Source organism: Danio rerio, chromosome 12 (assembly GCF_049306965.1).
Source record: "Danio rerio strain Tuebingen ecotype United States chromosome 12, GRCz12tu, whole genome shotgun sequence".
Classification (NCBI taxonomy): Eukaryota; Metazoa; Chordata; class Actinopteri; order Cypriniformes; family Danionidae; genus Danio; species Danio rerio.
The window spans coordinates 28,020,001-28,035,528 of record NC_133187.1 but is presented as its reverse complement, the minus strand read 5'-3'; the positions used below and the strand labels follow the sequence as shown (position 1 = coordinate 28,035,528).

Here is a 15,528-nt window from a genome sequence, read left to right as displayed (position 1 = left end):
TGCATAAAACACATGCTAAATAAGTTAGCGGTAAGACACTAAGCTGAAAAGAAAATGAATGAATAAACAATAGTGAACCCAAGTACTGTATGCTTTTGGGAGAAACCTGTATTAAATAGGCCTGTATACTGTATATGTGTGTGTGTGTATGTATGGAATGTGTGTGTATACTGTACATGCATGAATGTAGGCATTTCATTTGAATTTAGTAAAATGTAGTAGTTTAGTAGTTTTATAATATCAAAATATACTCTACATTACAGAGAAGCTAAATGCTGCATTGATAGTTCTTGTCCCCCCCCCCCTCAGTATCATGAATTTTGATCTCTTGATTTCAGAGTAACTGTGGTGAGATGCTGCGGATTCGGCGAGTTCTAATGAACTGCCCGGAGATCATCAGCATCGGTCTTGTTTGGGATTCAGATCACTCTGATCTGGCTGAAGATGTCATTCACAGCCTGGGCACATGCCTACGCTTGGGTGATGTAAGACTCCTGCACACACAAACAACACACACTGCTCTTTGTCTGTCTGTCTGTGTCTCTTCAGCGCAGTAACCTTGAGCCTTGCGCACAGTGCAGGACAAGAGCAGGAAACACACTGTACTCTTTGTCACATTCAATATCTCCACGGCTTCGCTAGTGCAACTGCTTTCTCACAAGATGTATGCCAGGGCTGTGTGCCATTCTTAATGCAGTCTGTGTTATTTTTAGCTTTCGTGTATTTCTTGAACTGATAAAGCCCCCAGAATGAACAGTTTAAATAAAGTAAAAAATGAAATAAAAAATACAATAAAAAATATCATTGCTAATTTGTTCAAGACAACTTAACACATTGTAATTACTAATATATTAATATTATGCATTTAGCATACACTTTCAGAAAAATGGTACAATGTTGTACCAAAGAAGGTGCAAACCCTTGTCACTGGGGCAGTACCTTTTTATGGAACAGAATTGTACCTTAAGACAAGGAAACAAATTTGTACCATTGGAGTTTGTACCTTTAAGGACATGATTTGTATCATGTGAAACCAAAATGTACCTTTGCTTTTTAAAAACCTGGAGATACAATATTGTACCGTCATCAAAGGTACAAATCTGATCCATGAAGGTACCACTACAGTGACAAGACCCTTTGTACCTTAACAGTGTCAAATGTGTTCCTTCAAGAACTATTCAAGGGCATTTTGCTACTGTTGATCCAAAATGTGTTCATTTATTTTCAGTAAATATAAAACATCAAATACAGTTAAACATTTTTTAAAGTTTCTTATTGTGTAAATGCACCTTTTTCATTTACAATAGGAAAAATACTCATATAAATAAATTAAAAGATCTCTTTTTTGCTAAACATTTCACAACACTTTTCACAAAATTGTTACAGAAAAACATTTTCACATGTACAATATAAAACATTTTTTTTTTGCTATAGTGTTCACACAATACCTTTTGTAATCGCTTAAAAGTTAATTTAATTTACTTAATTTTAAAATAGAACTAGAATTATGCAAAAGATTTGCATAATGTTTGATTTGTTTTACAATAGTAAAATGTCTGCATGAACACTTTGCATATGCTGGACTTTTACCAGCTAACGTACATAGTGGAAAGCAAACGTGTGGATATCAATAATGAAAATGTATGCTCACCAAATCTTTATTAAAATGCCCTAAATGTTTAGTTTACAATACATACACTCAAAAATAAAGGTCACGGGGCTGGTACCTTTTCAAAAGGTACAAATTTGTCCATAAAAGGTCCATATTAATACCTGAAGGGTACATATTAGCACATTAAAAGTACAAAAGGGTTCCTCTTAAAATTTGTAGGTACTAATATATACATTTGAGGTACCAATATGTACCTTTTAAGTACAAACATGTACATTACCTTCTGAAAAGGCACAACTCGGTGACAACTCGCATACCTTTATTTCTGAGAGTGTATAATTTTGTTTTACCAGTTGTCTTGTTTAATAGAACCTAATAGTTCAAGTCTATGAGTTTCTATATACTTTTTAATATTGATTCATGTTTTAATATGAAAATTATTCATAAAATCACTTTGCCTTTACAGTAATATTTATTTTTATAGATATTGTAATAAAGAAGTTGTCCAACACTTATGTACCTTTTTATGAGAACAATTGTGTACCTTCATTTTATTTGTACCATAAAAGGTACAGAACAGTATCAAAAGAGATCTTTTTTGTACCATATAAGGTACAACTTTTACAAAGGTACAAAAATGTTCATTAAGGAACATTATTTGTACAGCTGTGTACCTTTTTTTTTGAGAGTGTACAAGGTGTTTTCAGAAACATTAGGCAATTTAAATTAGTTTATATTGGTATAAAAAAGAATAATCATATGTTCATTATCAAATTTTTTTATTTTTTGCTTTATCTCTTTTCTAGACCAAATATCTAAAAAAAACTCAGATCAAGTAAAGATATTGTTTTATTTTTAACTTTAGAAGAAACAAATTAAGAGTTTTTCCTTAAAACTTTACTTAAAAGTAAAATATTCTTGTTTTCGCTTTGAAACTTTCTAATCCAAATTGTAGACATTTGGATTAGAAACAAGATAAAAATTGTGAGAAAACCTTCTATAAATCTTATAAATACAGTAATTAAATACAATTCTGTAGCTCCTGGTAAACCATAATTCAGACCCATAATTGTATGTCTTGCCATGTGACTACTGCGGATGCACAAACTGCGATATAGATGCTGAAATGTTATATTGTGCAGCCCATAAATCTCTCTGTCTGTTTGTTTATCCACACACCCATCAAATAATTAAAAGCGTTTAAAATAAAAAAGTAATACAGTACATTTGTATTTGATCCATCTGAAAATACTAATGTTGTGTGTATCCAAGCAATAAAAGACTTTCTATAGTCATATACAGTAATACATTCACTATACAAATTATCACTCATTTATGCATAATATTAGTACATTTATTCTTCACAATTTAAAATTGTTCATGAAATTACACTAACAAAAGACATATCTTGTGTTAAATGAGATATGAGTGCGTGTAAATTTAATAATTCCATTCAACTCAAATCTTTTAAAGTGTTGCATTTTAAAAACTTTTCATTCAAATTCACAATCATAAAGTAAAAGTAAGTGTATTTTTTAACCCGAATTGCTTAGAGATTCCCTCAGATGCAGAATACAGTTACTGTACCTGTTGCTAACTGAAACATATTGCAAATAGCAGACTGTAAATGTGCCCGCTCTTGCTTTATCTGCCTGTCCTCCAGCTCTTCTACCGTGTGACGGATGAACGAGCTAAGCAGTCTGAGCTCTATCTTGTGGGCATGGTTTGCTACTACGGCAAGCATTACTCCACCTTCTTCTTCCAGACCAAGATACGCAAATGGATGTACTTTGATGACGCACATGTGAAGGAGGTAATGACACGTCTGCTTCTAGTGTTTCTAATAATGAACAGAGCCTGTGCTTAACCCTGTGTGTTCCGAACGATCATAGATTGGTCCCAAGTGGAAGGACGTGGTGTCGAGATGTATAAAAGGCCACTACCAACCTCTATTGCTGCTGTATGCTGACCCGCGTGGCACACCCGTGTCTTCGCAAGATATGCTGGCAGCACAGCTGGACCTGCACCACAGCAGCAAGGCCGGCTACGACAGCGAAGACTCCGGTGAGATAAAGAGGAAGTGAGAGGTAGAGGGTTAAGCAAAACAAAAGAAAAACATACGTATAAGTTCTGATTCTGTGGAAACAAAGGAATGGTTCACTCGTCTTTCCTAGAGATGTGGAAAAGTATTGATATATATATATATATATATATATATATATATATATATATATATATATATATATATATATATATATATATATATACATATTTTTTTCCTTGATAATATATTGATATTCTAGCTTCTAGTATCAGACTTTTTTTTTGTTATTTTATGGATTAAAAAATCCATAAATGTTTTTGTGCACAAATGAAGGTACAAGTAGGCGTGGCCAACAATTGCCATTTTGTTTGCACGTCATCGCACCAACTGTGGGTGACCAAAAAACAACAAAGAGGTGGAGCATCAGTGAAGCTACAAACGCCTGCTAGCATTTTGCTTAGACAGGCTTTTCTTTGGGAGAAAAATTACTTTAATACTTCATTACATTATTGCTTTACAGGTCTAAAGAAAATTATGAATGATAAATTATCATTATTATTATTATTATAAGTAAAATAAATACCTTTATAGACAAAGTATATAAGTATACAATTTCACTCACCTGGAAATACATATCATCTGATAATTGTAGGAAATAATTCCAAAAGGCAATTGACTGTGTAAAGCCACATAAAACAAAACAAAATGTATATGCTGAGTTCAGCGGCTAATCAGCCGGAATCAGCTGAGGTGATGAGACAGCGAGCAGCGAGACCTAGCTGTCACTCAAGTGGCCATGCACTTAATTATGCAGATTTAATAAAAACTTATTAAAAACAAAACTTATGAGTTATAAAAAAGTTCACCCCCCTCACAGTTGTCATGAAGGGTAATATTAGCTATCTGCACCAAAACCATCTTCTGTACCTGGCTGTAAACATGTTTGTATTAGCTGTAAAATGAGCTAATTTACCATTACAGTCAGAGAAGCTCTGGATTTCCTGGAGCCAACCCTCTAAGGCGAGTCGATGATTTGCAGTTTCAGTTACTTCCGTATTGGCTTCACAAGGGAAAGCTGGGAGTTGCCGCTTGCTTCCTCCTCTGCTCTTTTTTTAAAGTATTGTAATATGTCGCTACATGTATTATAGTGTAATATATCATGATATATTGTGTCTGGACCCATGTATTGGGATGTGTATTGAATCGGGAGGCCCCTTGCCAATACACAGCTCTAGTTTTTCTGAACCCTAAAGAATTTTGTCACACCCGCTAATGACCAATACTTTCCATAAAAGAAACATACAAAAATATTGGCCGTGGAAATAAAGGCTTACTTAATGACAGGCTAAACAAATTTTGAAGCACTCAATGTAAATTTGCAGCTATTATTACACATTAAGTAATCCTTAATGCCATTCTTAGTTAAATTATAAAAATAAACATTATTATTATTATTATTGTAATTATTATTTTTATTATTATTACTATTAAAAATCTAACATTATATTTAGTGTTAGTTTTATTATTATAAATTTAACAATATTATTATTATGTATACAGTAAATTAATAAAATTAGTTATTATAGTTGCTTTTATTAGCTTTAATTTTGGCTTATGAGCTAAAAAATATTATTAAATATAAAAATTATATTATTATTTTTTTATAAACCACTCTTTAGGTTTGATCCATATTGCATTTTCATATTTGGTGCAAAATCACAGCATGTGGAGAGATGGAAGTCATGAGGAGCAGCATTTTCTGTGAAAATTGAGAATCTGAGAAACTGAAAACACTTATGATGTGCTCATTTGACTTCTGATTTTCCTGAAACCCTATGATTCTGAACAAAAGTAACTGTTTATGTATTTTATTTACTAAGTTAATTGACACCCATTCTAACAGTCCTTGGCACATTTGGGATGTTCCTGTGAAAAGTTGTGATTTCTGAATGTATCAGATTTTTTGTTGTTGCTGAAAATCTGATTTAGGAAAATTGATCTGAGTGATTCATTCATGCATTTGAATGATTTGGTTAACAGGTTCATGACTTTGCTTCACAATCCAGTGATTGCTACAATAATTCTTGATTTACCAGCTCACTAAACAGGAAGATCTTGGTGAAAAATGCCTTCAATTTCATTCTGTATCTCACACAAAAAAAGTATGACTTTAGAACAGTGTTCCGCAAACTTTCTGAATCCTAAAGCCCACCCTTTTTAAAACAATACTCAGTGGACTCAGTGGGATGAGGATTTTTAAACCAATTTTGAACCCATTGTTTATAAATAATAAGGTATTTTAGAGCTAGGCATAAACAGAAAAGTTAAACAGAGAAAGTAAAAAAAATCAGGTCCAAACACAATAAAATGAAGTTTCTGGATACAGCATATTGAGGTTTTTAGACAGTGCACATTTCTGACTTTTGAAAGGGAGTATTTTTTGGTATTTTGTTTCTTTGGTTGCATGTTGTTAACGCACAGTTTTTTCACAATTTAAAACATTTTATAATAATTCTTGATGTCTTTAAGGCAGTTTTCTGAAGCTTTACAGCAGGCACTGGCTCTGGTTTAAAAACATTGCTTAAAAAGACCTGAAATATTGTGCAAAAATCACAGAGACATCCTTTATAGAGCTTTTAAATACTTTTTGAAGACTGAAAATTTTGTCTACTCTCATTGTGATTGTCATATTATGCTTTTTTTTACAAGATCTAAAATAACTCTCAGGTGTCCACAGGCTATGTCTGTGAAATTTCAGCCCAAAATACCTCACAAATCATTTACTATATCATTCTATGAATCAGTGCTTCACTATCTTGGTTCTCGCACTCCATCTCTCTTTTCACTTTAGTCATTTGTTCTAATTCTAAAACTATAAATGGCCTGCAAGTGGACTCCAAAGTATATTTAGACATGATTTCAGCTTGAAGGGACTATATAGGTTTTATTCAAATGGCATTTTGGTTTGTGACATGTTGTATTTATTTAAATTCATTTATTTACATTTATTTAGAAAGGTATGTTAGCGCATTTTAACAAAATCAGTCTTCTAGCCAGAAGAGAACCAAAGGCTAACATTTTAATTTGTCTTAATATCAAAGGAGCATTCCCGAACAATGGGAGAATTGGTGATGGCTCTACTACAACCCCAAATGCCTCAGAAAAGGTCTAAAAAAACTAAACCAGTACATGTAGAGCTTTGGACATGTCCAGAACATGTGGAGCAGAGTAGCAGGAGCCTGCCCACACCGATCGCTTATGGAATCTATGTCAGCATTGATCCTAGGCCCCGTTTACACTGCTACGTTTTAGTTTTAAAGGGCATAAGTTTTGTTACGGTTACGCCATTATCCACACTACACAGGAGTTTTCAAACGCCAAAAAATGAGCTTTTTAAAAACGCTGAACTGTTTTCATTTTAAAATGCTCCTGCTCTGTCTCAGTGTGGATAGGAGAAAACAGAGACATCTGAAAACGGAGATGTGGCTGCAGACATTACCCTTACTGATTGGGTTTTTTCCTCAATATTAAGTAGCCTACACAAAGTTCAGTCTTGCATCCTTTCCTTGTGAGTTCAGACTTTGCAATTTTGATATGGAAAACAAACTCCCGAGGACACACCATTTAAATTTTCAAAGGGAACAGTGTACTGTATAACCTCATTCACATCACCCTGGCTAAGTTGTTTCACTTTCTTCACAATAAAATGAAAACATGATATAAGGAATTGCCTATTTTCATTTTCATAATAACAACTTAAAAAACACCAAAAATGTTGAGGCATTGTGTAGCTGCAAATGTATACTGTATGACTGTCATCTTTACTGTATGCATATTTAGGTAACTCTTTATTTTGATGGTCCATTTGAGTATTAGTACTGTAGACTATCTGCTTAATATCTGTTGATACTGCTCCGTCAACAGACATTTAACTGACTATAAGAAACTTGGCAATTAGGATAAGTACTAACACTAATCCTAACCACAACTCTAACTCCAATGTAACAGTCTACTTATAATCTAATGAGAATTCAACAAAAACGGAAAATCAAAATAACATGTGACCCATATTTTTAACAAAACAGAGCCTATAACGTAACTGCGTCCTTGACAAGATAAATGAAATATCACGTTTAATAAATATAGTGAGATTAGATCCAGCAGTAGATTCTTGGTGAACCGTCTGATGTGCACAGCTCTCACCTGGGGAGCTCTGCTTAAAGCACCCGCTGACTGCCTGAAGCTCAGACGCACACATATGCTGCAGCGCATGACAGAGTGTGTGTGGTCAAGTGATGTGTGTTTTTTCAGTGGTGTAGTGTGGATGGAGAACTGATCCAAAACATTAGGTGATACGTGGATTGTTTTTGTTCTAAAATGTCGTTTTAAAACTAAAACATATTAGTGTAAACAGGCCCTAAGAGAGTCAGACTTTAGACAAGTAAAAAAATTATAATAAAAACTCTGCAGTAAAAGATATTTAGAGAAAAGAAGTAATTTGAACCTTTATTTAATTACACAAGGGTGAGTAAATGATGAAAGAAATATTATTTTTTAAAGAGAGCTATACCTTCAAATGTGGCCTTTGAGGAGCTGGCTATTTCTAAAGCTAACTTTCTCGGTTTTAAATGCCCTTATGTGTTTATTTTGTTTTCAGGACGGGAGCCCTCAATTTCAAGTGACACTCGCACAGACTCTTCCACAGACAGCTACAGCTACAAGCACTCTCGATCACACCATGAGTCCATGGCCTCCCATTTCTCTTCTGACTCTCAGGGAACTGTGGTGTGTAATCAGGACAGCAGCGGTTCCCAGAACAGCATGGACACTGCAGGTACACATGCGCTCTTTAATATAAATGCCACCAGCCACAGCGTCACGCTACATCAAACAAAGAAGCCACGTGCCCTGATAAATTTACATGCAACTTTCAGAAAAATATATCTGTTTCTGACTTTATTTTTTAGGGGAGGTTCTAGACCAGGCCACTCCTATTTGCACGCCAAGACCCTCTTCTACTGGCCATCTGCAGGACTATAAAGAGACTGTGAACATGATCCACAGCAGACCTCTCTCATCGTCCTCTAGCTCAGGCGTGGGGGGTTCGGAAGCTGGAGCGCGAGCGAGAGACTGGGAGGACGAGAGCACCAGCAGCGAGTCCAAATCCAGCTCCAGCGGAGGCCGCTATCGCCCCACTTGGAGACCCAGAAGAGAGGCCCTGAACATCGACAGCATCTTCAGCCGGGAAAGACATCGGCCTGTGGGATACACCACGCTTGGACCTTCCCCTCTGCCGGAAGACCCCATGTCACCAGTGCACGGTGAGCTGGTCTCAGTGGCTGTGGCAGAGGGATCAAACGGAGCAGCAGGAGAGACGGGGGATATGACCGATGGCTCTGGGGGTGCGGTGGAGCCGGGAGTTGAGCATGTGCCAAACCCACCACCTTTACGAGGTGTAGAACAGCAGCCTCGGCTGATCCAGAGGATGGAGAGTGGCTACGAAAGTAGTGAGAGGAACAGCAACAGCCCGATCAGCATGGACATGCCCCTCAGCGACAACCCAAACTCGAGTGCTCACAGGTAACAATGCAACTCGCCAAACTGAACAAACCTAACTGAAGTCAATTCTCAAAGCCAGCAATTTACCAATAATAGAAGAAATTCTGTAATAAGAATTGATTCAGTGTTATACTGACTAATCAATTATTTCTAATAATTTTAGGCTTATTTTGCATGAACGTTTTCATTTTAATTGCTCACTAAATCAACCCCTCTCTCTATTTATAAATACTCTACAAAAGTTTGGGGTCAATAGGATTTTTAAATGTTTTAAAATAAGCTTCTCCTGCTCACCAAGGCTGCATTTTTAAAAAATACAGAACAAATTTAAACATTACAAATTGTTATTGCACTATAAAATAACTACTCAAAAGTAAGTTATAATATAATTTAATAATTTATTCCAGTGATTTTAATGATGAATTTTCAGCTTCATTACTCCAGTCTACAGAGTCACATGATTCATCAGAAATCACTCTAATATTAATTAATTAATTAATTCATTCATTCATTCATTTTCTTTTCGGCTTAGTCCCTTTATTAATAATTGGAATGAACTGCCCAATAATCCAGCAGATGCCCTTCAAGCTGCAATCTACTTGGAAACATCCATACGCACTCATTCACACACATACACTACAGCCAATTCAGTTTATTCAAGTCACGTGTAGAGCATGTCTTTGGACTTGTGGGGGAAACCTGAGAACCTAGAGGAAACCTATGCGAGTTGGGGAGAGCATACAAACTCCACACAAAAATGCCAACTGACCCAGCCTCGGCTTGAACCAGTGACGTTCTTGTAAAAGCAATAATGGCTGGAGTAATCATTTCATTTGTAACTACATACAAATAAGAAAGCAGTAATATAAAATATTCATAAAAATCTAACAATAAAAAATGTCTTACAATTAATAAATGCCACCCTGATAAACAAAATAATTTTCATGAAAAAAAGCATGAAAAAAAAAAAACAGACCCCAAACTTTTGAACGGTATTAATTTTATATATGAAGAGTTCAGATGCAAAATCCTCTAAGTGCCTTCTGAAATTTCTATCAAAAATGATTTTTTTAATCTTTTTTTAATCTTTTCAAATTTGTTTACCTTTTCATAAATGTGATATTACTGAACATACACACAGGAGCCTGATAAAAATGCAAATTTTAGAGGAAAATTTCAGATGACATTTAAAGGTTTATGCATCTCTTCATATATATATATATATATATATATATATATATATATATATATATATATATATATATATATATATATATATATATATATATTTCATAATCTTCTGGATATCCTTTTTTAGCTATTTGTATTATCAATAAAGAAAAGGAAACACTAATGTAACATAAAATTTGCAATGCACACAGTGAGGTACATTAGGTGTAGAAAACATTAGTTTTAAAAAAGAAAATGTATAGAGTTTACAAAATAAAATAGTGATACAACATCATCAGCACTTTTAATTCTTTTTCAAATATTTTCCATGTGCTGTTTGTATTTGGCATAATGACACTACACAATATTTTTCTAGTTATTTTGCAAGATAATTGTATTCAGCTTAAAGTGCTGAATACTAATTAAAATCACATTTTAAATATTAAAAAAAAAAAAATCTTAGCAGGCTAATTATATTGACCTTTAAAATATTAATATTAAAATCTACTTTTATTCCAGCCAAATTAAAAGAATAATAATTTCTCCAGATGAAATACTGATACTAATAATAGGAATTGCTCAGGACAACTTTGTTTCTTACACATCACTTTTCAAAATTTAAATTAAGTAATTAAAAATGTAAAATAGAGTTTAAATGATAAGTTTGCATTTTAAGTAAAAATACAAAAAAGTAACTGTTAAATAACTTATCAAAATGCAGTAATTTGGTAAATCTCATAATTCTTCTTCAGATGCACAGACAATTTTGTCATATCTCTTGAATATTTCATCAGGTACTGGCAATCTTTTCAAATTATATGTGTTGTCATTTCTTTTTCAAATATAAGCATTTCCAAACCCATGATGTGCCTCAGACCGCAGACACAGAGGGTCAGATTTACTAACAGCTTGCTCCAGAACAAATCCTTTTTTTGGCATTAAAAACTATCAGGATTTAGCTACTAAAGGCACACAGTGAAACAGTACTGCTGAAAAAGTGTTGACACAGTGCTTTTTCAGCTGACCCTATTTTGATGTTTAAATGAATCACGCAATATTACTTCCTTAGGATAGTCCGTTTGCTTGTATTTGCATTTGTATTGTATTAATGGTCCAAAAAGCATGTCTTAACAAGTTTTAGGCTGATGTTGTTATTAGGTAAACATATACACTTAGAAACTTGAACTATATTATACACACCTTGTCCTTGTCATCTCTGGTAAGTCTTCTTTATTTCTCATTGTCAGTATATTACTTGTAAAACCCCCATCTATGTTTCGATGGGATTTGCTGGTAATTTGTCCTGTTTGGTAAATCTGGCTCATAGTTTTCTCTGTCTGTTATCAGCTACTTCTGAATAGTTGTTGTTTTGCAATCTAACGCACAGACAGATGTTACTGTATGGTGAGTAAATACTGCTGATCTATATATAGAGCAGAGGTAAACACCAGAATGTGTGCTTTGGAGGATATGCATAGGCATTTTTCTCAGGCTTATGTCTGTTAAAAATATTTACATAGGTATGATTATAGGGAAACACAGTGGCTCAGTGGTTAGCACTGTCGACTCATAGCAAGAAGGTTGCTTGTTCGAGTCCCAGCTGGGTCAGTTGCCGTTTCTGTGTGGAGTTTGCATGTTCTCCTCAGGTTCGCGTGGGTTTCCTCCGGGTTTTCCGGGTTCCCGCACAGTCCAAAAACATGCGCTATAGGTGAATTTAATAAATTTAATTGGCCGTAGTGTATGAGTGTGATTGAGTGTGTATGGATGTTTCCCAACACTGGGTTGCAGATGGAAGGGCATTAGCTGTGTAAAACATATGCTGCATAAGTTGGTAGTCCATTCCATTGTGGTGACCCCTGATGAATAAAGTTAGTTAGTTAGTAAAACTTTATTGTCCTTGACAGGAAATTTGTTATGGACATCACTACGGTGCCAGTGCGCTCACTACACACCAGTTATTGGTGGAGTGGAGAGACAGTGATAGATTCAATTCGGTGGATGGGGATGATTGGGAGGTCATCATCATAAGGGCCGATAGAGGACTTTGGTCAGGACACCGGGGTTACACCCCTTCTCTTTCACGAGTAGTGCCATGGGATTTTTAATGACCACAGAGAGTCAGGACCTCGGTTTAACGTCTCATCCGAAAGACGGTGCCCACTAACAGTGTTGTGTCCCCTTCACTTTTACTGAGGCATTAGGACTCACGCAGTCCACAGGTTGAGCGCCCCCTGCTGGCCTCACTAACAACACTTCCAACAGCAAGCTAGTTTTCTCAAGTGGTCTCCCATCCAGGTACTGACCCGGCTCAGCTCTGCTTAGCTGCAGTGAGTGACCAAAGGAAAACAAAGCCAAAGGAAAATGAATAAATGAATGAAAGTATGATTATTTTACAGATATTTACATGCATTAGTACTGTTAAGATGATGCAGAAGCTTAAAGGGGTAGTTCACCCAAAAAATTAATTTCTGTCTTTATTTACTGAGCCTTGACTTGTTCCAAACAAGTCTAAGTTTATTTAGTCTGTTAAGCAAAAAGAAGATATTTTGAATTTAAATAACCATTGACATTCAGAGTAGAAAAAAAGAAATACTATGGAATTCAATACTTAAAATTTTTCAACATTTTTCAAAATCTCTTCTTTTGTGTTCAACAGAATATGACAAGGGTGAGTTGATGGCAGCATTTTAAATTTTGCTCAACTATCTACACTGTATGTCAACTTATTACACTGTATGTCTATACAAAATCAGGTTCATATTCTCTTCATTAAGATATATGATTGAGAATGAGAGTGTTTGTTAGTTGTATTTTGTGATGTTAGTGTTTGTTAATCAGTGTTTGTTAATTGTATTTTGCCTACAGTACAGAAAATGCCCAAATATCCATTTATGGTTGTATCATATATTAAACCTGTACTGTATTTGTAACTAACGCTCATGGTATTTAAGTTCTCAATCGTTTGCTCTCTTCCACTTGCAGGGACTTTGGAAATAAGAGGCCTGTAACGTCTGGACCATCTTGGCGCACTGTGCCCAAGTCCAAAAGTAGCAGTGCCATCCTGCAGGACCTCAAATCACCCACCTGGAGCAGCGCTGCGCTAAGTTTGGGTGAGTCACCGCTAGTCTGTGCCCATGTGCATTAACCTACTATTTCTACAAGGTGTTCGTGTCAGGTCTTTAACTGCGACATGAATATTTCAGTTACTTATTTATGTCTTTGTTTTATATTTGTAGGGGAAGAGCGTAGTGAGCTGGATGAATTGCAGGAGGAAGTTGCTCGCAGGGCTAGGCAACAGGAGCTGCAGAGGAAGAAGGAGAAGGAGAGAGAAGCGGCGCAGGGCTTTAATCCCAGACCCAGCAAATTCATGGACCTGGATGAACTTCAGCACCAGGGTAAATGCCACACAGTGCCAAAAAATGCTCCAACCAACTGTGAGAGGAGCTAGAAAATAAGCTTAAATCAGCCTAAAGTGGTTAGCTGGTCACCCACCATGGCTATGTAAGACTGTAATGGTAGTCTACTGGTAATGTTTGTTGAGTTTTGATTTACATTTATTCATTCTTATAACTAGACTGTTAAGGCTTGTCTGTTCAGATTGACCACAAATTAAATGACTATTCAGCTAAACCAAATTCCAAAAACCAGCATTGCAATATATTAGGAGACCAGCAAACCTATTGAAAGCAGCTATAACAAACAAACTTTAGTCTGGTTTCTAGAATAGCCTAATATATTGGAACACAACGTTTTAGATTTTTTTGATTAATTGTTGAAGCTTGGACTGTTTTGATGGTTCTAAGAGGTTTGGCTTACTTTTCAGATGATCAGACTGACTAGCTAAACCAATTTATTAACCTCTTAAAACTGGTGTCCAGTTTATAGGGTTCCATTCATCAGTACAACAAAATTGGAAGTCACTTGATATAAAAAGTTTTTAACTGATCTTCTTGAAGACTGGTCTAAGCTATTTAGGTTTGTCTGGTTTGAACTTAGCAGGGAAATTAAAGCAAACTCCAACTTGGTCATATTTACTGGGAGACTAGCAAACCAGTTTTAAGCAGCTAAAATCAGCAAACCCTTTTAGGTTTCTTCAAAAGTTGGACCAATTTAAACACTAATTTGGCCATATACTGACAGAGTAGTTAAAACCAGCAAATGAAGTTTGTTTATAAACTGATTTCTAGAGGATCATGTGCTTATGATTGACCACAGCTGGACCCACATTAACTAACACATGATTCACAAATCAGATGATTTCTTACTCACTATAAATAACCAGAGTTTCTTTCCACAGTTATCTTAGTCTTGAAGAATTCCCCTTTCACCCCTACTCCCCCTTTTCCTTGATGGGTGGCATGGTGGTCCAGTGGTTAGCACTGTTGCCTCACAGCAGCTTGTTCAAGTCCTTACCAGGCTAGTCGACGTTTCTGTGTGGACTTTATATATCCTCCCCATGCTCGAGTGTGTTTCCCCTGGTTTCCTCCCACCACCCAAAGACATGCAACTTAAGTCAATTGACTAATCCTAATTGGCACCATAGATGTGCTCCTAGTCATCTAGTATCTCTTCATAGTAATTTCTATTTAGTCATTAGCTATAAACAGCAGACGAGTTCTCGAGAGCTACCTGAGCTCAAACTCCCCTCTCGCCCTGCAAATGGGAGGTTGCCCCAAGCTTGATGATCTTATGAGCTCAGGGCTCTCTCCTGGGACAGCATGCCAAACATGCTTTATAATCAATCATCTGCTAAGTGTGAACTCTTGAAATGACTTTGGCATGGTTCAGGCTTTTTTTTAGCAGTTAAAGTAAATGTTGAATCAATGTATAACCAAGAGCGGTTTACCAGCACCAATTTAAACCAACTTAAGCCAGCAAACCACTTTAGGCTGGTATAAACTTTTATTTAGCAGATGAAGTAAAAGTTGAACAAATTTAACACCAACCTGGCCATAAACTGGGAGACAAGCAAACAAGTTCCGAAACTGGGTCAAAAAGGGAAAGTAAAATTGTATCCCTTACTCTTTTGCAACCCTTCATTTAGTTCAATGTCTCTGGATCATTAAATTATAAAAACATTGAATTCTCACTCATATCACATATGGTAAATAGGCGCACCCTAAATAGAGCACCAATACTCAAC

General features: G+C 35.6%; 1 protein-coding gene across 29 annotated transcripts in view; it reads left to right on the top strand.

Annotated features, from left to right (window-relative positions):
- The window catches only part of usp54b (ubiquitin specific peptidase 54b), a 189,847-nt gene that overhangs the window by 147,525 nt on the left and 26,794 nt on the right, over positions 1-15,528 (top strand). For all 29 annotated transcript variants that reach the window (XR_012388023.1, XR_012388022.1, XR_012388019.1 and 26 more), the window contains 7 exons: positions 339-485; positions 3,276-3,425; positions 3,505-3,676; positions 8,314-8,490; positions 8,624-9,236; positions 13,368-13,495; positions 13,622-13,780. Coding sequence is in view for 14 of the 29 variants with exons in the window: in XM_073918497.1 (XP_073774598.1) it covers positions 339-485; positions 3,276-3,425; positions 3,505-3,676; positions 8,314-8,490; positions 8,624-9,236; positions 13,368-13,495; positions 13,622-13,780 (1,546 nt within the window). In the remaining 15 variants the exon portion in view is untranslated. The remainder of the gene's footprint in view (positions 1-338; positions 486-3,275; positions 3,426-3,504; positions 3,677-8,313; positions 8,491-8,623; positions 9,237-13,367; positions 13,496-13,621; positions 13,781-15,528) is intronic.